General features: G+C 49.1%; 1 protein-coding gene across 2 annotated transcripts in view; it reads right to left on the minus strand.

Annotated features, from left to right (window-relative positions):
• SMG6 (SMG6 nonsense mediated mRNA decay factor) overlaps nucleotides 1-24772 on the minus strand; it is a 249835-nt gene that overhangs the window by 12605 nt on the left and 212458 nt on the right. For both annotated transcript variants that reach the window (XM_059150396.1, XM_059150397.1), the window contains exons 14-15: nucleotides 9668-9844; nucleotides 5796-5942 (exon numbers count right to left, since the gene is read on the minus strand). In XM_059150396.1, coding sequence (XP_059006379.1) covers nucleotides 5796-5942; nucleotides 9668-9844 — 324 coding nt within the window. The remainder of the gene's footprint in view (nucleotides 1-5795; nucleotides 5943-9667; nucleotides 9845-24772) is intronic.

The raw sequence follows: 24772 nt of genomic DNA on the forward strand, positions 1-24772 counted from the left end.
GAGGGGTGAGAGAGAAGACTACTGATTTCTATGATAAAACTCATGATACCTATTTTCTTTAATGACTTTGAAGGTTTTTTAAATGAAAAATGGAAATGAAATAAAAAAAAAATAGGAAGAGTTGGTGAGATAACAACCAAAAGTGCAGACAAGCAGTTCTTTCTTGAGCCACAGAAACCAAAGGGAGCAGATGCTGCATTTGCTATAGAAAGCAGGCAGTGCAGTCTGCCGCCCTTGGGAATGGTGTGGTAGACCTCCGCATTTAGGAGGGTGGGCGCTCGTGGGAAAGTTTCTGCTTAGGATCCCTCCCCTGGATGTTCAGTTAGTACCACAGAACTTTAAGTACACTTGCTTTCTCTTTAAAAGTTACAATGAAGATGAATTGCTTGCTACTTCTTACCATTTTATGAGGACTGATTGTATTTTCAAACTAGACTGGAAGAGGAATGGCCTTCTTTTCTTGTAGTTTCTTTGATAATACCTAGCATAGAGTTTGATATATTATAGGAGCTCAATGAGCGCAATCACAGAATCTCAGAGTTGGAGGGCATTTTAAAGTTCATCTGATTGGAACGCCTGGGTGGCTCACTTCGTTAAGTGTTTGCCTTTAGCTCTGGTCATGATCCCAGGGTCCTGGGTTCGAGTCCCACATCAGGCTCCTGGCTCAGTAGGGAATCTGCTTCTTCCCCTGCTTGTGTTCTATGACAAATAAATAAATAAAATCTTAAAAAAAAAAAAAAGATAACCTAACTGAATTCTCTCTGCTCACTCTTGTTGTGAGAATGCCCAAGACTGTCCTCTCCTGATGGAAAGAGAATGGCAGGGCTAGCATGACACCTCTGAGCTCACCCTAAGCAGTGCCAGCCTAAGGGTGTTCCAGCCAACCGCCTGACCATTCCGGAGGAGGATAGGAGCTTGTGGGTGCTGCTGGGGCAAACTGGAGGCCCAGCACCACAGTCTGCGGAGAAGCTGGAATGGGCTCTGGAAATGCTCAAGCAGGGCGGGCGGCTGCCCAGCTCTGCAGGCTGATGTGCCTTCCTGCCCCGGCGTGAACGTGCCCCTGGCCGGGTAGTGCACCGGCTCCCACCCTGCCTCCGACAGCTAGGAGCCAGGGCTGAGTGTCTGCCTTCCGCTAGCTTCCATACAGGTGTGGGGGGCTCTGTGTGTGCCCCATTGTTCCACAGCACCACCCTCCCCCAGCTGGGTGGCAGTGTGAATGGGCTGCAGCTATATTTAGAGTGAAACTCCTGGGGCCACCACAAAGGAGTGACTGCATCTTCAGGAGGGTGGGTGGGCGGGAAGGGGACAGGGGAGCCAAGCTATTTTCAGAACACATGTCATTGCTGGCTACAGAGCAAGACTGTGGCCATAATGCGAGGGAAACAATAGCTGTGGCCAGAGGAAGAGCCTGTTATGTTTCAGGTGGGATGTTTGCAACTGCTCAGGAAACCCGACCCCGCCCGACAGCAGCACAAATCACAGCAAAGCCTCATGGAGGCAGAGAGGAGGCGGGGGATTCACAGGGCCAGGACGAGGTGCCAAGAAGCCACGCCTCATGCCTAGAAGCAGATTTTCAGTGACTTCTTTGCCCCAGGGGCCTGAGTAGGACTGAAGCACCTCTGACCAATTTCCCCAACAAACCATGTACCCTGCGCTCTAGTCTCTGGACAGCCCCCAAGAATGGCAACAGGGAATGAAAAGGACTCGGGAAGAAAGCACTGAGGTGGGCAGAACTGACCTAATATGAAGGGGTGTCTCAGGCAACAGGCAAAGCCTGGTCTGGGCCAGAGAGTGTGGCCTCAAAGCCCCAGGTGGGCGGACTTGGCCCCCCCCAGTATTCAGGGACTTGCCTGGGTGCCGTGGCTCCAGCTGCACAGGCTCTAAGAGTTGCCCACACCCCTATTCTGACCTCCAATCGGCCCCACTCACCAGCCTCTGTGCAATGCCGGAAGCAGGGAGGGACAGGCTGCAGAGAGAGGCCAGGTCTCGCCTCCCCCACCCCACAGATGAGCTTGGGCCCAGGGGTCTAGGTGGGAGAAGGGAAGTGGGGGTGTGGCCACAGCCCCAGATCTCAGTTGGACTTTATAGTCATCATGGGGGCCAGGAAGATTTTTTTCAACTCCATCTTCATATCCCCTTCCCCAAACATGTGTGGTTCCTGTTTTGCTGCATCTGTAAAAGGCGCCGGGAGCTGGGGACTTGCCTTACACCTCTCGGTTAACACCCCTGGAGACTGATGGAGTTCAGAGCAGTGTAATTTACAGCCCATCTCTCCAATCTAAATTCACCCAATGCTCCTCTCTTCCTTATTGTATTAGTGTGACCCAGGTACCTGCCAACAATAATGGCCTCTCCAGCTAGGAGCCTCTCCCCCACTCCCAGGACAATTTATACCTTTTCCTTGGGATTTTCCCCCCTTAAATTAAACAAAAAGAGGAAAAAGAAGAAGAGGTTAACATGGGTTTGGAGTGCTGCAGCCCCGTGGTTCTGGGCAGGGAGCCAATGGCCCGAGGGCACACACATGTGCACGCTCTCCCAGAAGGGCCTTCACCGGCCCTGTTTTACAGCCACCTCGGCACAGACTCCGGGGTTCACGCATATGGCCAGACAGATGTGTCTGGCTTACGTTCAAGGCTGGAAAATGAAGAATTATGGAAGTGAAGGGCCCCGGGCATTAAAAGGCGGGGGGAGGAAGGGGGGAATTTTTCCTCTGCTGAGAAATCCTCCTGTGGCTGTGAGGCTGGAGGAAGAAGGCTGACAGGAGGCAGGGCCGCCAGCAGTGGTACATGTGGGGCCCGTTCTTAAAGGGGCCACAGCAACCTCAAGCCCCAGCTGGCCCACAGCAGGCCTTCGGTGCCCAGGCTGGAGCAGCCGGCTCCGAAGGAGGCGACAGGGACAACTAGCTTCCCAAGCGGGGGCGGCTCCAGGCACCGGACATCAAGTCTCATACAAGACCTCCCCTCCCATTTGCAAGGTATTGCTTGATGCTGGAGAGGCCAGGCGGAGCACGGCACTCTGGAGGAGGCCATGTCCCCACGGCACACACTCCCGTGGCACCCCGTACTCCCCTATGGCAACCATGCATGCTCACACCTCAAATTGCTGGCTTCTCCATTCACTGTACACTCTGTACTTTCTGGTGTGAGAGCTCTTCAGTTCCACACTCCTGTGTCCCCTGACCACCAGCCTCACAGATGCTCATCACCACTTAGGAACTGAGCTGAAGACACCATACTTGTTTCTAAGGAGTTCACAGTACCAGCAGTGGGGGTGGGGTACGGGCGGGGAACAAGTCCAGAAATAACTGTAATACGAGACGTGATATAAGTATCGCAAATGAGGTATAAATCACTGCCACAGGAACACTGAGCAAAGAGAGATGAATTCCTCCTGAGGGGTATCAGGGAAGGCTTCACTGGGGAGATGAAGTTTCATCTGAGGATTGAAGGAAGAATAGAGTTTCAACAGGTAACAGGAAATGTGGGGCAGAAAAAGGGAATCTTGGTCTGAGGGAACAGTATGAACCAAGAGCCGAGAGTGGGAAAGGGTTGAACATGTCAGGGGACAGTGAGAGGAGAGGACAGTTAGTGTTGTTGTCCAGGTAGAAGGGCCTTAGTATCTAGATAGGTGCTTCACACATACTCTCTGAGGTAGGTGCTGTTACCACTTTCATTTTATAGATGGAGAAACAGTTCTAGAGGAGTTAAATAATTTTCCCAAAGTCACACAGCTGGTAAGGCCCATGGGGATAAAGAGAAGAGAAGAAGAGACTGGAAAAAGGCTGGGAACAGATGAAAAAAACCTCCAATGCTATAGGAAGGAATTAGACTTTATTAGCAAAGCAAAGGCCCTGACAGTTTCCAAGCAGGGGAGTGGCTCTTCTGGGAAGAGCATGATGAAAGCACGTGAGGTGCACTGGAGGCGCTGAGGTGGACAGGGTTAGCAGGGTAGCACGTGACTCCAGGAGCTGCCATTCAGACTACCAAGTGAACAGCACCCCCGGAGTTGTGCAATGCATGGGCCTTGACTGCTACAATCCAAGTCTGTACGTGGACCAGAACAGCAGTTGTGGCAATGGGAACAGACAAGTGAGAAGGGAATACGTTAATAGATAGGGTTTGATAAGAAATCAAACATACAGGGTTAAAAGCCAGTAAGAATTTTAAGAGGATTCTCTAGTTGCTACTGTCTATTAAGTCACTGAACAAATATTTGCTGAGCGCCAACTCTGCTCTGCACGCTGAGACTAAGACGTAACAGAGAGGCAGGAGGGGACCAAGAAGAAAATGGTGGTGAGGAAGCTTAGGAGGGTGGTGTGGTCAACGGAGAGGGAGAGGATGAGGACTCACTTGTGCGTAGCTGAGGGTAGAGGGCCCAATGCTATAGGGAAGCTAACTACAATGGGGATCGAGACCTCAAAAAGGTACTTGGGGACTTCTGACAGAATAGTTTCCATAACTGCTGGGTTGAGGGTCAAGACATAGAGGTGCTGAGTATAGATAGAACCTTTCGGAGACTGATGATGAGGAAGAAAAGAACCACAGGACAGAAAGAAAGACATCATGAGGATGAAGTTGCTTTGTAGGCCAAACAGAGAGTTCCATACAGACCCCAGAAGGGCTGAGGCGGCAGCCCCGCCATGACAATGACCCGGCAGTGGTAGCACACTCTTGATTCCCATTGGCAAGGGGACATGAATGCCTCGAGAACAGTGGGTCCTGACTGGTATTCATTCCCCTTCCCAGGACTGACTTTTGATTGGTGTTCAGACACATATAAGACCACAGTGACCATTTAAGGAGTACACACTGTGTGTGCCATTTGCTGTGTTAAGTACCTGCAGCACTGGCTCCCACAGGCCGCAGAACAAGTCTAGGAGTTAGGCGCTATTACCACTTTCACTTTACAGATGGGGAAACAGGCTCTGAGAAGTTAAACAATGTGCCCAAAGTCCCAAAGCCAGTAAGTGGTGAAGCCTTAGATCAGGTCTGTCTGACCACAATGCACTATGTCTTGTGCCAAAGGCAGGGGTGGCTGAAGAAAGGATTGAAAATAAGACATTCCTCAAGAGTCCTAATGTTTCCCCATGCTCACAGCCTTTGAAGTCTTTAAAGGGAGGAGCATGACTGGCTCTTCCTCGTCTGCCCTGAGCGCTAGATAAGAGGAACTGAGCTTCTAGTGCAAAAGGACAGACCTGGGAGAGCCATAAAGAAAACCTTGCTGGAAGGGCAGGTGTGGGTCACACAGAGAGCTGATGATAGGAGAACCCTGTATGGAGATGAAGCAGTTTCTCTCTGGGCGGGTCCAGAGTGTCCTGTCCAGAGGGGCTCAGCCACTACACTGGGAATCCAGATAAGCAGACTGTGGCTCTGACATTCTCTTCCCTGATAAGAGGTGTCCTCTACAGAGCATCCATGACCTCTCCAGGAGCATCTGGATAAGGTTCAGGGGAACTCTGAAGCCCCTGAAATTGTGTGGAAGGCTGTGTATGTGTGGGTGTATATTCACAGATCATCACCAGGGAAGAAGCTTTCATCAGATTCTCTGAGAACAACCTGCTTCTGCCTTGGAAGCAGAAGCTTCTTCCTTCTCCCATAAGAAGAGAGACTCTAGGCACTATAAGTGCTACCAGAATTTGGTGATAGAGAAAGAAAATGGGTAGAACCAGTAAAGGACACTGCAAGACAGTCTCTTCCTGAGAGGGTCCTGTTTATCCGTACTCGGGACTCACACCCCTCTCACGTCCTATATTGCCACCACCCTGATGGGAACCACCCTCCCCAGACAGGCCCCACCTGGATCTTTTCTTGGCGGCGCTGCTGCTCGGCTATCTTCCTGGCCAGAGCCAGCTTCTTGGCCCGAAGTTCCCGGATGTCATCTTCACCCCCGCTGCCTTCGGCCTCTGAATCTTCCTCAAAGTCTTCAATCACCACGTCCTCTTCCTTTGGGTGGTGGAACACACCAGGGAAGAGAGGAGACTGTGAGCCCATGGCACTTACCAGACCCACCCTCCTGTCCTTCCAGCACTCCCAATGCCATGCTTTTTTGGATGTTCCTTGCAAAGGGCCCCAAGGTGTACGCTTCTCTCAGTTCAGGCAGACAGAGAACAGAAAGAAGCTGCTGCCTCCCCCCCCCTTGACCAACTGCTCTGTTTTGCACTTCAGGCTCTTTCCTCTTGGAGAGTCACAGGTCCACACCAGAAGGCACTCACACACACAAGTACTTCGATGCTTATACACACACTCACCAAGTAAGCTTTGCACCAAATTTCATTTTGAAATCACCAAAGGGGAAAACAACAGAGAAAGTTAAACCACTCGATTTAGATCTAATTCCTGCTAATGATCTGATAGGAATCAATTCTGGCCAAGAGCTTGGAGTTAGGCGTATAAGTTCCCCTGCCCCCCAGATGGCTTCAGAGAGCAGATGCTGTAGCTCAGCAGACCTTGCCCTGATTTCTTTTTAAGACCACAGCCTGCGGTGTGGGGGCTGCTGAGCCCCATTACAGGAATTCACATGACATGACCTTGTTCAGCTGCCCTCTCGGGGCCTGGGCAGGCTCAGAGACGGCTGGCTAGCTTCAGGAGCCTCCTGCCAGGCTGGTGGAACCTTCCCCAGGGATGGCCCTCCCTGCTTGTAGTCTCACTCTCAGAAGCCCCCACACCCCGGGTGGTCCCAGGCTCCATTCCTCACTCTCTCACTTCTGACCTTGGTCAGCAGAGAACATGCAGCTGCCCAAAACCATGTCCTCTGAGGGACAGGACTAGCCTGGGTAATGGAATGATCAGTAGAAGATTCCTATGCTTCCACCTGGATGACAATGATGACACCGATTATCACCATAACGGCTACCATTTACTGAATGCTCACTACTGGCCAGACAACTGGGCTAAGTGTGTTTTTCACGTATCAACTCATTTAATGCTCATGGTGGTCTTTAAAACAGATGCTACTATCATCACTATTTTATAAATGAAAACACTGAGGTTTAGAGAGTTAAAACAATTTGCTCAGGGATAAAAGTTAGTAAGTGTCAGGGATTCAAATCACAGTGAGTCTGACTCCAGAGCACGTGCTCTTACCAAGAAGAATGGGCAAGAAGCACAGGGCTGGGATCTGGAATCTAGACAGCAAGGCCAGACCAGTCCCAAGTGGCTCAGCTTTGCCAGGCTTCCAGTAGGCCCAGCTGGGATGTGTCTGTACACTCTGCTCTCTCCTCTAACTGTCCATCTCAAGATGATATTCTGATGGATTCTTTTGGCTGAAAGTGGTTGGTAAAGTGTGTAGGTGGGTAGGTGATGCTTTGTCTTGGGAGCAGACTCTAGGGGGATAGGAAGACAGGTGTTTTGGCAGCAACCCTAGGAATAAGGGCTCTCTTCTGCTCATGAAGAACAATGTCTGAAGAAACAGAATCACCACCCCCTCCCACCTCCTCTGCCTAGCTTCAGTGACTCAGTCTTGCAGTTTCGGAAGAGACGGGTCTCAGGATGAGGCTAGAAGTGTTGCTATCCCAGAAGTCTCAGGGGTCTGGGACACTGTCTGTAGTGACTGTCCATGTCACAACCCATAGGCTATAGGGTCACAGGCTTCGTTGCCAGGAGGCCCAGCACATGAGAACGAGGAAGACTCCCTTTACACATTACTTCCTTGTTCGTGGGGTTAACCTGAGCTGGGGTGAGTGGGGTGCTGACCAGCCTGTGGGGAACACTGCCTCTGCTTGCTCTGATCAGGGATACACAGGGTTATCACGGGGCTTGGGGTAAGCTCGATTGAGGTCAAAAGGGGGTCAGTGAGGCTTGTCTGAGGTTCACTCAGCTCTCACAGCAAACGAGGAAGTGCAGGGTTATGAAATTACACAGACCAGGGTAAGTAGGGTTTCCCAGGGGCCACTAACATAAAGGAACCCAGGAGGTTCGTGGGAAAAGGAAGAAGTGGGCAGCACGGCGTGGGTCACAACCTCTGTCTGGTCAATAAGCCTCAGGAGAAAGAGAGTGGCACAAACTTTGGGCCCAAAGTGCTGGTCTGCTCCTCATGAGTGGCACAGACCCTCCTTAGCTTTTATATTGTGCCCTTATCTGTAGGCTTTACTAGCCTAATGGGATTCAGTAGTATAGACTCCGCTGGCCGGAGGACATGTGTCCCAGAAATTCTGGAGAGCTGGCCTTGCTTCCTTTCTACTGTCTGCCTAAGCCTGGAGGTGTGGGTGAATGAGCTGGCCACGGTGCCGCCCCACCCATGCTTCCCTGCACAATGCCCAAGGCTTGGGTGGCACTACTCTGTCCTGCCTGGAGCCTGGACACCCCGATGGCTTTAGCAAGCCTGCTGCCTCCTCCCGTAATGACAGCTCATTCTTTCCCACTATTCCCTGCCCAGGTTTCATCTGGAGTCTGGAATCATGGGCTCAGCTTCATCCCTGGAACCACCTCTGTCCTGGAAGCTAAGCCCTGTGTCATCAGGGGTGGGGTGGGGCTCTCAAGCTATTCTAATGAAGCCAGTCCAAGACTCTGCTGCTCTGAAGACTTCGAACCAAAGGTGGCCACTCTATCACTGCTTCAGATCACAGATGACAGCTTCCAGCTGACATCTGGCTTCCCCGGCCTATTGCTGATTTCATCCCTGCACCCCACCCTGCTCCACCAGGCGCTTGAGACTGCTGTGGGCCAAATGACTGTGTTGGCCTACGGCTGACCTGGCCTCTGGCTAGAATCACTTCCGTCCCTTCTTGAAGTCCCACGTTCCTTCCCACCTAAGTCTCCTCAGCCTTTAACATTGTGGGGTAACAAAGGAGAGCCAACTGACAGGCAAAAGTGAGGCTTGTGCGTGCATACACGCCCAGACGGAGTCACTCAGACGTACAGCAGGGCAGCCGGCAGTGCTGTCCCATGCAAGCATGGGCCAACACTGTCATACACTCACATTTGCTCAGAACCCATGGCCAGCAGGGAAGCTGGCAGCAGACATACATACATACAGACCCATGACGACAATCCCCCTCAGAAAGACACACACACGCGCACAGGAGGGCAACTGTCGGTGGGGTCTGGCGCGGGTGGGTACACAGGCTCGTGCGCACGCGCACACACATATACACACGGTCTGGAGTGAAGCAAGGGCTACAGGAACAACCAAGGGCAAACAAACAAGAGGAGAATTCCTTAATCACATCAGGATGTGCAGGAGGGAGGGAGGGAGGGAGGGAGGGAGGGAGGGAGAGTAGACCGGGGGAGGGGGTGATTTTCCACACGGGGCCAGCAATGTCAGCTCTTCCTGTACGTGTGCTGGAGGCTGGAGTTCAGGCCTGTGCTGCGCTGAGCTCCACACATCTATAAACTTGATCCTCAGCCTGAACCCTAACATCCCCCCCACTCCCTTTCCTAAGCCTCCCGAGCTGCACATTATTAAACTTTCTTTCCCTCCCTTCTCCTCCAATGCAACATTAAAAAGCAGCATCTGGAACTTGTAGCAGAGGGAGATGGAGACACTGGGGTGGGACTGGCAGGAAGGGGCACCAGCAGAGTGCACTCTTGAGAAGCTGGCTGGTCACGTCCACATCCATACTGCTCTGAGTGGTTATAAATAACCGGGTAGGCAGCCATGGGCAGAGCGGGGTTGGGGGTGGGGAGGGGAGCCTTCCCCTCTGCCACAGCGGGCTCTCCCCGCACAGTACCTCATCTTCCAGTTGTTTTCCCTCTTGGCTTCCCATTTCCTTTCCCATGGTGTCTGGGACGGGTGCCACTGACACATATTTTCCACCCTTGAATGCCAGCAGAGGCTCTTCTTGTCCACAAAGGGCTTCCAGAAAATACTTCAGCACTGTGACCCTTTTGCAGTCGGCTGCAATAACCTACAGGGCGAGAGGGAGAGAAGAGAAACAGCATTTTCTGAAAGGGAAGACAAAGATGACAGGCACTGTTCACTAGCAGGGGGGCACACAGGGAGTGTGTCAAAGTTATTGGACAAGGCTGTTGAGCGGACAAGTGGGACTTTGAGTGTGTAGGAGCTTGTGAAGGAGGAGTGGGGGTGGGGGTTTGAGGGCTAAGATCCTCTAGAGGAAGCAAGTCACTGTCTCTCTTTAGGTCATCCCTGGGGGAGCAGAAATCCCCATGACCAATGATAGGTGCCCTCTGGGACTTCTGCCTTTCTTCTGCTGAGGTCCTGATATAAAAAAAGAATAAATTAAATTCATCTTAGAATTTAACTGATAGAAGGCAGGGTGGAGTGCAGAACACCACTTTCACAGAACACAGCTTACTGGTACCCTCACTGCCACTCTCCATTCCCCTCCCAGCTCCCCTCTCTAGGCTCCTGAGAGGAGCACTTCCAGCCTGAGTGCAAAATGAATGATGAGGGCTCTCTTGGCTGTTTCATTTCAGCTAGATCACTTTGGGCTTCCCCTGACAGGTTCCTGCCCCACCCAAGAGCTTCTCATGCTCAAGAGACTGGGGTCAGGCAGGAAATTGTTGTAAGGAGAAGGGAGACAGGCAAAGCAGGTGGGGGGGGTGTTTCACCAAAGCTCTGTTCCTCCAGGGGTTTGTGCCATCCTGCTCCCATGTGGCCACATCAGCATGTAAGCCAGTGCTGTCAGAGAAGCTGGGGCTGATTAAGCCGAAATGAAATTCAGTATCTTGAGCAATCATCGAAAAGTGTCTCAGATGACGTTTCCACAGTCACTCTGTCTGGGGTCCTTCTCCAGCTAGATCACACAGGTGTGTCCTTACTTACAAACCCATCTGCAATGCTGGCACCCTCTCACGACCTGCTGTTCATCCCTGCCCTCGGGGTCCTTTCCTCCAAGGGAGAGGAAGAGCCCTGCTCGATCTGGAACTTGGAAACTGCTGAAGACCACCACCCCTTCAGCAGCATGGACTCTAGCCCCTGTAGAGAGCCCCCCATTCCAGAATGTGAATGTGACCTCTACATCTGGATCACACAATCAAGTACTAACTTGGAGACTGGCTCTGATTGTGTGCTCACTCTTTCACAGGTATATCTGTCCCTTATCTGGACACCACGGGAGCATGAGGCAGGCACAGGCCAAGTCTTCTAGGACACTATGGAAATAAGCACTACTGTGCCAGCTGGCCAGCCAGGGCCAATGGCAGCACACACCAGTCAACTGTGACTGCAACTCTGTGACTCTATCCTCTGCTGCCTCTCTGCGCCAAACCTGCTCTTCTCCTGCCTGGGAGTGGCCCCTGTGCACCCTCACCGATGGCCCTGGGGAACATTACAGGCCTGAATCTTGGGCTAAGGACCTTGACCACCTCCACCTGAGAAGCTGACCTAATAGGTGCTTGGCTACCCAGCGAAGGCTTAGGAAAGGACAGCCATCTTGTGTTTGGGGTGTCCAGTCCTGGGTTTGGGCCAGGGCAGGTAACCATAAGTTCTGTTGCGTGTGTTCGAACACGTCACGAGGAAGGCTGGAAATACAGAAGCAGGGGCTAAAACGCATTAAAGAACAGAGCTGCAATGAGTAATGGCCTGGCAGGCAGCACGCACAGCGGCCTCCCTGCATCCCCAGCCTCTCACTTGCAGAGGAAACTTCTGCATTTCCACAAGACTGCCAGTTTCCTCTCTGTGGTCTAATTTTAACCACCTTGTCGTTACAGTGTGTGTCAGCCACCTGACCCCACTATGACCTCTGACCTTATGCCCCAGCTACTGCTTGCACTATGGAGAATTATGTAATGGGTCCAGGACTTTCCTTTTCAGTGTGAAGCTATTACCACTGAATGGAGAGGAGGTGGGGATAGAGGGGTGAGAGGAAGACAGAGAAAAAGCTTGCCATGGTCCTTGGCACCACCTGGATGTGGCAAACATGTGGCAGAAATTTGCCCAGAGCAGGAGTGTGTGTCCGTGGCTATGTGTGCCCACTGATAGGCAGTGAGGGGAGTTCCTGCTGTTCTAGCATGCGCTGGGTGGCATGCTCAAAGGTTCAGGAAGAGAGTGTGATTCCTGGCCAAGAGGGAGAAAGGGTACATGTGTGGACGTGGGACTCCTGGAGACGGGGATTTCCAGGGCACAGCAGGACCCAGGGTTGCAGACATCCTGAGCCTGCCTGCAGAACATCCTTAGGGCATCAACGGGGATGGTCATTCACACGGACACAAAAGCAAAAAGGAGTGCCCCCCATCTTTGATGGTCACCCTGGTTTCCTTGGGGATTTTGTCTGCTATGGCCATTAGTTTCTTCCCTAGGGCAAGGTCACTCCTGATGGATTCTCAAACGGCTTTGATCCAGTGGGGTCTCTGAGCTGCACTGAGAGGTATGGAGAGAATTCTATGCACTTGGGGAGAGAAAAGCCACCTAACCTTTTGGAATTGCGAACTCTCTCCCCTGCAATCCAACTAATAGGGAGGACAGCCAAAGTTGTGCAGTCTCTTTAGGTTCCCAAAGGGCACTGTGAATGAGAATGTGCTTCTACTTATTTAGCAAATGGGGGAACTGAGGCACAAAGTCCAGGGCTTGTCCAGGGTCTTAGAGAAACCTCTGTCCGCAGCCCAACAGCCTATCTGCTAAAGCATTCTGCTTTAAGACAGGAGGAATGAGCCCAGCAGGGTAAGCACTACAATTCCCTTGGTCCTATAGTTTACAAGAGGCTTATGGCAATATTCTCCCAGATAAATCCTCCAGCATCTGAGTGGGGAAGAAAGTGTAAACATGGTTAATAAGAGACATCATGACAGAAGAAGCCCTTTGAACCACCCACAAAGGGCCAACTCCATAATGATCTTTGGCTGGCCAAGGAGGACTTCCTGGTAGGACAGGGGTTAAAGCTGGGCTCCCAGCTTGGAGAGGAAGGAGACCAGCTGAAGTCTATGACATAATCTCCACGATAGCTCTGTTCATGAGCACACTTTTCCATTCAGTATCAACGAAAAACACAGAATGTAAGTCATCTGTACACTGCAGCTCTGGACAAACTCTAGACTCTCTAGAGGAGAAAGAGCTGGGCAGAAGAGGACTCCTTCCCGTGCTGGTAAAAGGCTGGGTTAGCCTAGAGCTAGATGGAAGCATAAGGGCTGATGGCCAGGGAATACCCTGGGAACCTGGGATCCAGCACCTTCTCAGTAGTAGTCCTGGACTTTCTGTAGGGAGAATCACTGTGTAGGAGGTTACCAGAACTCCCAAGTTGATGGACAAAACGTCTCACACAAATCACTCTAGTCAGCACTGAGAAGAAAACTGAGGCTTTAGGTCAGGGAAGAGCTAAAAGAAAGGCATCCAGAGAAAGCCCCTTTCCCTTCCCCTGAAGCCCATCTGAGGCAGTGAGCCCCACCAGTGGGAACTGAAACCTCTAGCTTCAGGGCTCCAGTTATCACTGGATCAGATCCACACGCAAAGAACCAGGCAGAAAGGAAAACTGAAAGCGAGATGTGGCAAGGCGATACAAGAGCCTGGCCTGTCCGAGCCGAGGCTCAGTTCCTTAGAGATACAATGTGAGCAGTCATGGGGTATGTGAAGGTTGGAACTACACGAAAGGTTAGGTCTTGTGGAAAGCAGAAAGAAACCTCTAGGTTAAAAGAGAAGACAGAAGGCAGACTGAGCTACCTGTCTGGGTCACCTTGGGGTGGGGGTGGTAGATAAGCAAGGAATGGAGTTCTCTGGAAACTCTTTATAGCTACTTGGGAAGGGACAAGCCCAGCCTGGTCAGATATGCCCTGGAAGGAACAGAAAAAGCGATCTAAGCTGTCTTATGGAAGATGGGGGAGGAGGGAAGAGACAGAGAGTAAAGGAACTGAGCACCAGGGCGCCTGGGTGGCTCAGTGGGTTAAAGCCTCTGCTTTCAGCTCAGGTCATGATCCCAGGGTCCTGGGATCAAGGCCTGCATTGGGCTCTCTGATCAGCAGGGAGCCTGCTTCCTCCTCTCTCCCTGCCTGCCTCTCTGCCTACTTGTGATCTCTGTCAAATAAATAAATAAAATCTTAAAAAAAAAAAAAAAAAAAAAAGGAACTGAGCATCAGGTACCACAGACTGATGTACTCTGAGTTGTAAGACTTAGCACCTTATAGCTGCCACGGGGAAGGGAGAACATTCTTCCTTTCTCTGAGCTCACGTAGCAAAGGAATAGGAGGAGGCATCACAGAGCTGAACCAGGTTTCTGGATGCAAGCCCTAGGGAAAAAGGGGCTCATGCCATCTTTACTGGGTTCCTGTTATCTCCAAACAGGCCTCCTGGAAGGCACAAGAGCACAACGGTGGCTGGTTAGATTTTGCAAAACTTCTTTTTCTGAACTTCTGGTTTGAGGGAATCAGAATTTAAACCTATACTATCAGCCAGTTCTATTTTTTCTGGTCTTAAAAAAGTCCTGCTTGCTACTGCTCCTCTGGTTAAAGAGAAAAATCACATGGGTTTTTTCCTCTACAAACTTAAGTTTACAGGTTGTTTTTCTTGTTTCTCTAAATGGAGCCAATTATTCTCACATTTGTTGAAACCTTCAATCAAACTTTATAGCTTGTTAATTTTACAGAATGTCCTTAGAGCAAATAAGATGCAGAGAGGAAAGTGAAGTCTTGCTGAGATTATTAAGAAAGCTTAAAATAGCCTACAAATCCACCTCCGAGGCTGGTGAATAGAGGCTGCTTGGCTGGCTTCTGAGGTCAATTAGCAATGGGTTAATTATCATCTTTAATAAGCCAAGCCTACAGGATTGGTTACAAGGAGCTTAAGTCAGACTAAAAAGTGTTTTCAAAAACTGGGAACCTCCGGTTATTCACGACTCACCCTCACAGGAGCCTGCAGGGTGGGAAGGATAATTCTGTAGTGGCCAAGGGTGGGTCAGCCTAAGAGGTTGGCCAATGAAAGTTCAGACACAGGGAATCCTCTGGAGCTGGGAGGACAGAGGAAGTGGTTTACTCACATTCCTAGAGGGAGGGACTTCCAAGCAAGGAGCAGAATCCAGAGGCAGAAGGGAAGCTGGCCATAAGGATGTACAAGTAAGTACTCTTAAGACACAGGAAGTAGCTTACAATGGAGAGACAGACATTGGTAGCCTACCTGAGTCAGAAGAAATTGGTATTGAACTGTGAGAAAGGGTCCCAGGTCAGAGGAGAAAGAAAGGAGACCTATGCAGGCACTGAAAGCATAACCTGGTAACCCGTGGGCGTGCCATCCATAGCAATCAATCAGCATTTCACTCCTTCCCTATCCTTAGTGCAGCAGGGCCCCATATCTCTCTCTACAAGGCAGCTAAATGAAGGTCCCTCCCTTGGTCACTTTGGATCCCAATGTCTAGACCCAGCATTCCTGAGCCCTCAGTCTGTGTGCTAGTGGAGAGTTCAGTGAATCACAAGATGAGATGCTAGTGTCATCGATCAACCCATAGCAACCACCCCAGCCCACATGGCTGGTTCCCAAAGGCTATGTTTTTCTCCCTAGTGGAGGCAACGGGGGCCATTTTCCATCAGGTGGCAATGCACAGATGCCTGTTCAGAGAGGGATGGCAGCCTGCTCGCCTCATCCACATTGTGTGCGTGCAGGCACCTGCACCCCTCTGCGGCCCGTACGTCTCACAGAGAGGGTTGGGTGGAAACTGGAAAATGGGCAGGTGGGTAGACTTGGTGGGGAGGGAAGAGGCTACCCTCATAGTTTTACTGTATAGTCCAAAAGGTACGGTACTTGGCTACTGAAAGGGAGATTATGTTTATCCTGGAGAGTTGATGAACAGCATTGTGGAGCTGGCAGTAAGAAGTTAAGTACAACAGTAGGAACAATGGGCCCATTCTGGAAAGAGGCAAGCTGAAGAAATAAAGGGGGCTGATAAAGAGTCTGGGCTTCAGGGGCACGTAGCTGGCTCAGCTGGTTGCGTATCCGACTCTTGGGTCTCAGGTCGGGCTGTGATCTCTGGGTTGTGGGTCTGAGCCCCACGCTGGGCTCCCTGCTTAGAGCCCTGTTCACTGGGGACACTGCTTGACATTCTCTCTCTCCCTCTGCCCCTCCCTACCATGCACACGTGTGCACTTTCTCTCACATAAATAAATCTTTTTTTTTTTTTTTTTTTTAAAGATTTTATTTATTTATTTGACAGAGAGAAATCACAAGTAGATGGAGAGGCAGGCAGAGAGAGAGAGAGGGAAGCAGGCTCCCTGCTGAGCAGAGAGCCGGATGCGGGACTCGATCCCAGGACCCTGAGATCATGACCTGAGCCGAAGGCAGCGGCTTAACCCACTGAGCCACCCAGGCGCCCCTCACATAAATAAATCTTAAAAACAAAATCTGGGCTTCATAGACTTGTCTTTTTTTTTTTATTTCTTAAAAATATTTTATTTATTCAATTTGAGAGAGAGAGAAAAAGAAAGCATGCAAGCAGGGGGAGGGGCAGAGAGAGAGATGAAGAGAGAGAATCCTCAAGCAGATTCCCCTGAGTACAGAGCCACAATGTGGGGCTTGATCTCACAACCCTGAGATCATGACCTGTGCAGAGATCGAGAATCAGATGCTTAACCAACAGAGCCACCCAAGTGTTCCTTAAATTCAAGCCTTTTTTAAAAATTTTTTTAACAAAAAGTATAGACTTTTAAAAAGTCTTTATTTATTTTTAAAGATTTGCTTATTCATTTGAGAGAGTGTGTGCATGTGCACACAAGTGGGAGGGGCAGGGAGAGAATCTCAAGCAGATTCCACACTGAGCACCGAACCCCCCCCCCCCCCCCCGCAACAGGGCTCTATCTCACAACCCTGAGACCATGACCTGAGCAGAAACCAAGAGTAGGATCCTTAACCAACTGCACCACCCAGGTGCCCCGAGTTCAAGTCTTTTTTTTTTTTTTTTTTTTTAAGATTTTATTTATTTATTTGAGGCAGCTAGATAGAGAGAGAGAGAGAGAGAAGCAGGCTCCCCACTAAGCAGGGAACCCAATGCAGGGCTTGATCCCAGTACTCTAAGATCATGACCTGAGTTAAAGGCAGATGCTTAACCGACAGAGCCACCCAGGCACCCCCCAAACTCAAGTCTTAACTACAACTTCCTGGCTGTGTATCCTTAGACAAGTTACTTAGCATCTCTGAGCCTCTGTTTGCTCAAGTTGTTCTAAGGTTTGAAACTAATAACGTTATATCAAGTATTTAGCAAGGTGCCTGAGCCGATGATAAATGAAAGGCTATAATTTTTTCTTTCTGGCTGCCTCACTCTGCCCAGAGATATGTGGAAGCCAGACTTAGAGGTACAGAAGGAAGCATGGGGCGGGCACTCACACCCCTGGAATGCTCACCTGCCTGCTGAAGCTGCTAAAAATATCTTACTCAGAATTAAGGTACTGGATCCAGGCTTCAGGGTAGATCACTTGGTGGAGGCAAGGCCTAGCCTCTCTCTAATTGTGTCTCTTCCTATTCCAAAAAGATTCCTAGACCTAACCAGAGACACGAATTCTATGGGACTCTAGAGGCCCCAAGGACCCAGACTTAAGACAAGCCTGCCACTAATTCACACAACAGAAGTAAAATCCTGTACTGAATATCATGATTGGCTTGCTCACCTGGTCCCTTCATTTTGGGGTTGTGTGGTGGCTCTGCCTTTGTTAATGATATCCTTTTTAAATGAAACCCAGCTGGATCCTTGCTCCAGGTTCCTCAATACAAAGGAAATGATGAGAAAATCCCCAAAGTGGCATTTTCTACTCACCTGAATTTCCTGAGCTTGGAATTCTGAACAAAGCCAGCTAGGAGTCTGGATTCTCCTGCATAAAGTACAGCTTGCTTTTCTTGTACAGTGCCCTCATGGAAAGAAACTATTCGCTTCTAGAGTTCTGAGCTCTGGCTGAATAAGCAAGGTATATTCTTGACATGAGCCCGTTGGAGAGAGCAAACTATAGGCAGCAATAGCTTGGGCTGCAGTCCAATCCGCTTCCCCTGCAGAGTGCTCTGAGAGCAGCCACCCACATTGGCAAGAGTCAGGGGCGGATACTGGCACTGCCAACACAAGCCTTTCAGGTCTGGCTGGCTTCAGCTGGTCTGAAACCTGGAACACAGGCGCCGGGGCCCTCACTTACTGAACCAGCAGGGGAGGCTACAAGCTCAGCCCCTGGGGATGAAAGTCCTCTTGTCTGTCTCAGCCTGCAAACATCCACATGCAGTCTGCTTCAACACTGCCAGTTAGTTCTGGGCCAGGAGCACTACATCTCAGGCTCCAGTCACTCTGAGCTACATTCTTATTTGCCTTCTAAACAGCCAGGATCAGGGGGCCACCCTTTAGGTGTGTGGTCAAACTCCTTCACCAAATTTGTTCCCAGTTTGATTTTATGCGTGTCAGGGAGAGTACCTTCTCTGTGACACCTGCAGCATTCAACACATTTAGTTGACAGTCAACTCACCAAATATTTACCAAGTGCCTACTGCGTGCATTAGGCACTATTCCAGACCCTGAGGATTCAGCAGAAAACAGGGTCCTGGCTGCCTCCAGTGGGCAGTGGGTCATATTCACCATCAGGTATATGGAAGATGCTCTGTATCAAGACAGAAATACATCACTCTGGCCTTGTTACCTACAGCACATGGTGGCGGGGGGTGCGAATCCTCATTCCTCTTCCCTCAAGGAGGAGGAAGAGGCAGGCCACGGAGAAGAGCTCCCTCCCTGTAGAGACCCAGCACACTGCTCCTTTACCCACTTAGGCAGACAGGTCCTCAGGAAGTCAGGAAGGAGAAGTAATTCCCTTGGACTCAGCCTTGCTAGAAGATGAAATCCCAACCTCTCTTAATGCTTTCCATGACCTGTAAAAGCCCTCTACCACCCACCTACCCCACCCCACTGTATGTTACCACTCTCGCTTCTTGCTATTATTCCATAATCCTCAACTCCAGGCCCCACGAAACCCTGTTTGAGATTCCCCCACCTGCCATTTGCTCCCTTTTGCACCTTGGAGACTTTACAGGTTATTCCCCCAACCTACAGTGACTTTGCCTTTATGCAATCAATTCATTCCCTCACCTTCCTTTAAGTTTGGTGAAAAAGTCTTTCTTCTTAAGAAGTCTTATCTAGGGGCACCTGGGTGGCTCAGTCAGTTAAGCCTCTGCCTTTGGCTCAGGTCATGATCCCAGGGTCCTGAGATGGAGCCCCACATTGGGCTCCCTGCTCAGTTGGGAGCCTGCTTCTCCCTCTCCATCTGCCTCTCTCCCCTGCTCATACTCTCTTAAAGTAAATAAAATCTTAAAAAAAGAAAGAAAGAAAGAAAGAAAGAAAGAAAGAAAGAAAGAAAGAAAGAAAGAAAAAACAGAAATCTAATGCGCCAGCCCACTGCCCACATATTCTTCCTGGGGCTCTACAACGTGACAGGGACTATGCTAGACATCCTGGGCAGATAAGACAGAGCAAGGCAGATGCTTGGCAGTTCTTGACTTCACAGAACTTTGAGCCCAGAGAGGTATTCCAGAGTAACGTACACGAACTGTCCCAAGTCCATGGGTGTCTCTTCGGCACCTGCAGGCTAGGTTTACACTCCATTCACCTTCTCTGATCTCAGCAGCAGCCCTAGGCATGTGTATTACTTCCATGCCACAAAGAGTTACCGGTCAGTTAGAACCACACTAGAACCGTCTGGGTATCATCTCCTAGGGACCCAACACTTTTTTGAGTATTTCAGGTGGGGAGGATGTAAGTCCCTCAGGAAGATTTTAAAACCATCATTACTTATTGTTTAAGAAATGTGTAAGTAATTTTATTATCACCTACTTAACAGGTTTCTTTGTTTTCCCTGCTGCCTTCCACTCTTGGTTATGCTGTCGGAGAAGTCTGTTACTGTCTTGACTTTACAGGGATTCGCTTCCCACTAGGGAACCTGTTCCGTTTTGGACTTTTCTGATTGGTAGAAATGACTACCACTTTTTTTTTTTTTAAGATTTTATTTTATTTTATTTGACAGAGAGAGATCACAGGTAGGTAGAGAGGCTGGCAGAGAGAGAGAGAGAGGGAAGCAGGCTCCCTGCTGAGCAGAGAGCCCGATGTGGGACTCGATCCCAGGACCCTGAGATCATGACCTGAGCCGAAGGCAGCGGCTTAACCCACTGAGCCACCCAGGCGCCCCATGACTACCACTTTTAAGCCCAAATCTGCCTCCAGTGCTTCTAATTCTGTTCTCTGTGACCATGTAAAAAAGCTCCAATTCTGCTTCTATCTGATTGGCCTCAAATTATTTGAAGCTGTGTTATACCTTCCCTAGGCTAAACAGTCCCAGTTCCTTCAACTGTTCTTCACTTAAAATGTCTCCTCAACATCCTGCTTATTCTTCCACTGAGACTTTCACTAAGACTGAATAACGTCTCTTAGATGAGTGCCCACATGTGATCTGACAGCCAAGAACTGATGGGACATCTCTTTCTTGTCCCATTCTGGATACCTCAGTTCTCTGAATTGAGGCTAGAACTGTGCTGGTTTTATTGTCCACCACCTTGTAATAAGGACACATTGTGAGCTTACCCCCTCCACCCCAAAGATTTATTTATTTATATTAAAGAGAGAGAGAGTGCACAAGCAGGAGAGGGGCAGAGGGAGATGAAGAATCTCAGCCAGACTCCACACTGAGCATGGAGCCTGATGTGGGGCTTGATCTTACGACCCTGAGATTAAGACCTGAGCTAAGGGGCGCCTGGGTGGATCAATTGGTTAAGTGACTGCCTTTGGCTTGGGTCATGGTCCTGGAGTTCCAGGATCAAGTCCCATATTGGGCTCCCTGCTCGGTGGGGAGTCTGCGTCTCACTCTGACCTTTCCCCTTTATGCTCTCTCTTGCTCTCTCAAATAAATAAATAAATAAAATATTTTTAAAAAAAGAAAAAGAAAAAAAGACCTGAGCTGAAATCAAGAGTAGGACACGTAACCAACTGAGCCATCTTGGTGGCCTCACACTGAGCTTTTTAATCAACAAATCCCCAAATTGTTTCCACATAAATGGCTAGTACCTCCCTGCACTAAGTGCAAGTCCTCCACTATTCCCTTTTTAAATTTTATTAATTTTTTAAAAAGATTTTATTTATTTGATAGATCACAAGCAGGGGAGAAGCAGGTAGATGTGCTTCTCCCTCTGGAGGAGCAGTCTCCCCACTGAGCAGAGAGCCTAACTTGGGGCTCAATCCCAGGACCCTGGGATCATGACCTTAGCCTAAAGCAGACACTTAGCTAACTGAGCCACCCAGGAGCCCTTACCACCTCCCCCCAAAAGATTTATTCATTTATTTGAGGGGTGAGGGGCAGAGGGAGAGAGAGATCTTAAGCAAATCCCTGTGCTCTGCTCCCAGAGTCTGATGCAGGCCTCAATCTCATAACCCCGAGATCATGATCTGAGCCAAAACCAAGAGTCAGATGCTCAACCAACTGAGCCACCCAGCTGCCCCTCCACTATTCTTCCTTTAAAAAAAAAAAAAAAAAAAAAAAAAGATTTTGTTTATTTACTTGAGAGTGAGAGAGAACACAGAGAGAGGGCGAAGCAGGCCCCCTTCCTGAGCAGGGAACCTGACTTGGGGCTTGATACCAGGACCCTGGAACCATGACCTGAGCCGGGGACAGATGCTTAACCAATTGAGCCAACCCAGGTGCCTCCACTATTCCCTTTTAAACAGTCCTTCACCAAGGTCTCCCCACGCTATAGAAAAAACCTGTTTATTTATTATTGTGCTGCATGCTACTTGCTGTGTGCAGCTGACTTTTTGGATAAGGTGGGATTTCAGACTTATTCCTATTTGATTTCATTTTGTTATTTACTTCTTTCATTGTAGCTTATCAAGTTCTATTTGGATCCTAAATTTGTCACCTGAGAATGCATTCCCGCTCAAATTCATGACATCCATAAATCTTTATCTGTTGATTTGCTTATGCTTCTCAGTATCTTTCTCCCATTCATCTGTCCTGTTTTCTCTCCTAAGTAAGATTCTTGAGGGTTGGTACTGTAATTTGTATAAACACACACACACGTAAGTAAGCATATCTTTAAAGCACTATCTGACACGCACTGGATCCATGGACAACACGGAAGACACAATTGTGGAGGGGAGCCAGCCACACTGTACAATATGTGAATCGGGCTCCTTGTGTTGTGCAACACACACTCAGAGATGTGTTTCTGCTTTGGGTGGTGCTTCCCGTGGAGGTTTGGGCTCAGTGAGGGACAGGTGGTCTCTTTCCACAGGCGGCCTACAGAGTTTTGGGTTTGAAATAAAATACCACAACAAGCGAAGCTCTAGGCATGTTTTGCCTTGTCTTAACTGGAGGCTGCTGCCCCAGGGCAAGGCATAACACACCTTCAAAGCACTAATGTCATGCTCTGAGAAGAAATTGCCGTATCTCCAGACTCCTCATGGCATATTAAAAACATGGCACACAGAAATTTTCTGAGATTAGGGCTGAGGTAGAAAGGCCACATTAAGTCATATTTTCAGGTTCTGCATCTAGAGACCTGGATCCTATGTGTGGCCCGTGTTTCACAGCTGGAGATAAGACAAACTTGGCTAACTAAAGCTAACTAACTAAAAAGTCCACCCACAATTTGAGATAAGGTGTAGGTAAGGTAAATGTCTGGGACACAGAAGAAATTTCAAGAAATAATCAGTTCCCTTTTCTAAACCTCTAAACACTAAAAAGCATTTAAAACAAATTTATTTGAGAGAGAGCGAGAGAGCACTAGAGAGAGAGAGCAAGCATGAATGGGGGTCAGAGGAAGAAGGAGAAGCAGGCTCCCCACTGAGCAGGAAGCTCGATGTAGGGTTCGATCCCAGGACACTGAGACTCTGACCTGAGCCCAAGGCAAACACTCAACTGACTGAGCCACCCAGGCGCCCCAACACTAAAAAATATAAAACAAAAAACAAAAAACAAAAAACCTCACCTGCACCAGAATCACATAGTGAGCTTGTTGAAAATGCAGAATGCTAGATTCCACTTTGGAATGTACGCTTAGAATGTACGCTCTAAGCAAGTGTCCCAGGTACCTATGAACACTGACGTTTGAGAATCCAGTGTTTTAAAGGCTGGAAGACTAGGTGAAGGTGGTCACCATTATAGTCCATTCTTCATAAGGCAACTCTTCTTTAGCTAAGGTACAAAAAAACGCTATGTCACATTTTTCATGGCCCTTTTTAGGGATCTGGCCATCCTCAGCACCCTATGAAGTGGTTACTATTACATTCAGCTAATGATAACAGGGAAGATGAAACAAATTTGATTAAATTCAATGAGCTCCGAAGCCAGATGCAAGGACTTCCTAGCCCAGTGCTCATGCCACCGAGCCACTTTCTGGGAGAGCTTTCTGGCACAGGGCTTTAGGCACAACAACAAAACCTGCTGTGTGCTTTCCTCCCCCTTAACAGCTACAGCTAACACTTAGTGGATGGCTGCTACATGCCAGGCACTGCGCCAAATACTTTACGTGCACCAACTCATCTAATCTCCACAGCCCTATGTAGGTATTGTCATTATCTCAGTTTTACAGATGAGGAAATCAAGGCACAGAGAAGTAACTTGTTCAAGGTTATATAGCTAGTAAATGCAGGAGTTGGAAATGTGCCTCTGCTCTTTTTTAAAAATTGTTTTTAATTTTAATTCTGTTATAGTTAACCTACACTGTTACATTAGTTTTAGGTGTACACATACAGTAATCCAACAATACTATATATTATTCAGCATTCATCATGGTAAGTGTACTCTTTAATCCCCATCCCTCCATCCATGGGCATCTGCTGTTAATCAGTGTGCCCCTGCCCACAGTTCTCAACGCATCCAGAGCATTTACCTGTGCTTTAGGCAGAAACTCCTGCAATCCCCACAAGGAAAAAGGTCTGATTTAGTACAGAAATTCAAAGCGGGCAGTCTCCTGTTGCTCACTTCTTGGAAGACTGACCTCCTTTGGGCGTGTACTCTCTCCACAGGTGGCTGACGTGCCACAACTCAGGGGAGAGCAGGGTCTAGGAGAGCGTGCTTTCCTAACTCATGTGATCTTGAGAAAGTTACTGAACCTTGTTTGCAAAATGCACATAATTCTGAAAGTCTCTTTCCATTCTTAAAGGTTTCTATGATTCTGGGCAGTCATTTTGGAAGGGAGGCGAGAAAAGACAAGTTCTGCCACTGACCTTGATGCTGGGGTTGAGCTCTGTCACAGGCGACAGTGCCAAGAGCTAGGCTTGGCCTTTTCAGAAGGGCTAAAGATTCAGAATCTGAACTCAAGGGAGAGGCCAGAGACAATTCATGATGGAAAAAGGTGGTATCGGTTCTTCTCATATGATAAGCCACTCAGGAGGACTTGGAGGGTTTTATGGAATCATTAGCACAGAGCTCCCCTCTGGCCACAAAGCAAAGAAACAGCAGACCAGCTTATAAAGCTCCAGAGCGGAAAATTTCTATTGGTGTCCAAACTAAGTTTTTTGGCTTTCTATAAAGTTTGGAAAGACTTATACTGATGTTTTAATCACCTGTTTAGTGTTCTGAAGACTCTTGTCAGCGGCCTCACTGAGCTTGCTCCAGCAGGCAGTGGGGAGCTGTTGGCTCACACACCATGATCTTTTTGTCAGCCATTTCTTTCCCATGGTCATCTCCGACACCCTGTAGCTCTCTCCAGGCCATTTGGAGGGAATGAGCCAAACTGCGTGCCCGCCCCATAGGAGGCTCAGGGCAAGCTTTCTGGCTAACCTCTTGCCAGATTCAAAGACAAGAAGGGCCCCTTAAAAAACGCCAAGGGGTAAAGACATGAGGAGTGGTCTCTGGAGATTAGAATATAAACTCAGGGAAGGGTACATTCTAGAAACAAAAACTCATGAGTGTGCAAGAAGCCTATCAGGGAGATTCAGGCTAACAGTATG

The sequence above is a fragment of the Mustela lutreola genome, chromosome 15 (genome assembly GCF_030435805.1).
Source record: "Mustela lutreola isolate mMusLut2 chromosome 15, mMusLut2.pri, whole genome shotgun sequence".
In the NCBI taxonomy this organism is placed as follows: Eukaryota; Metazoa; Chordata; class Mammalia; order Carnivora; family Mustelidae; genus Mustela; species Mustela lutreola.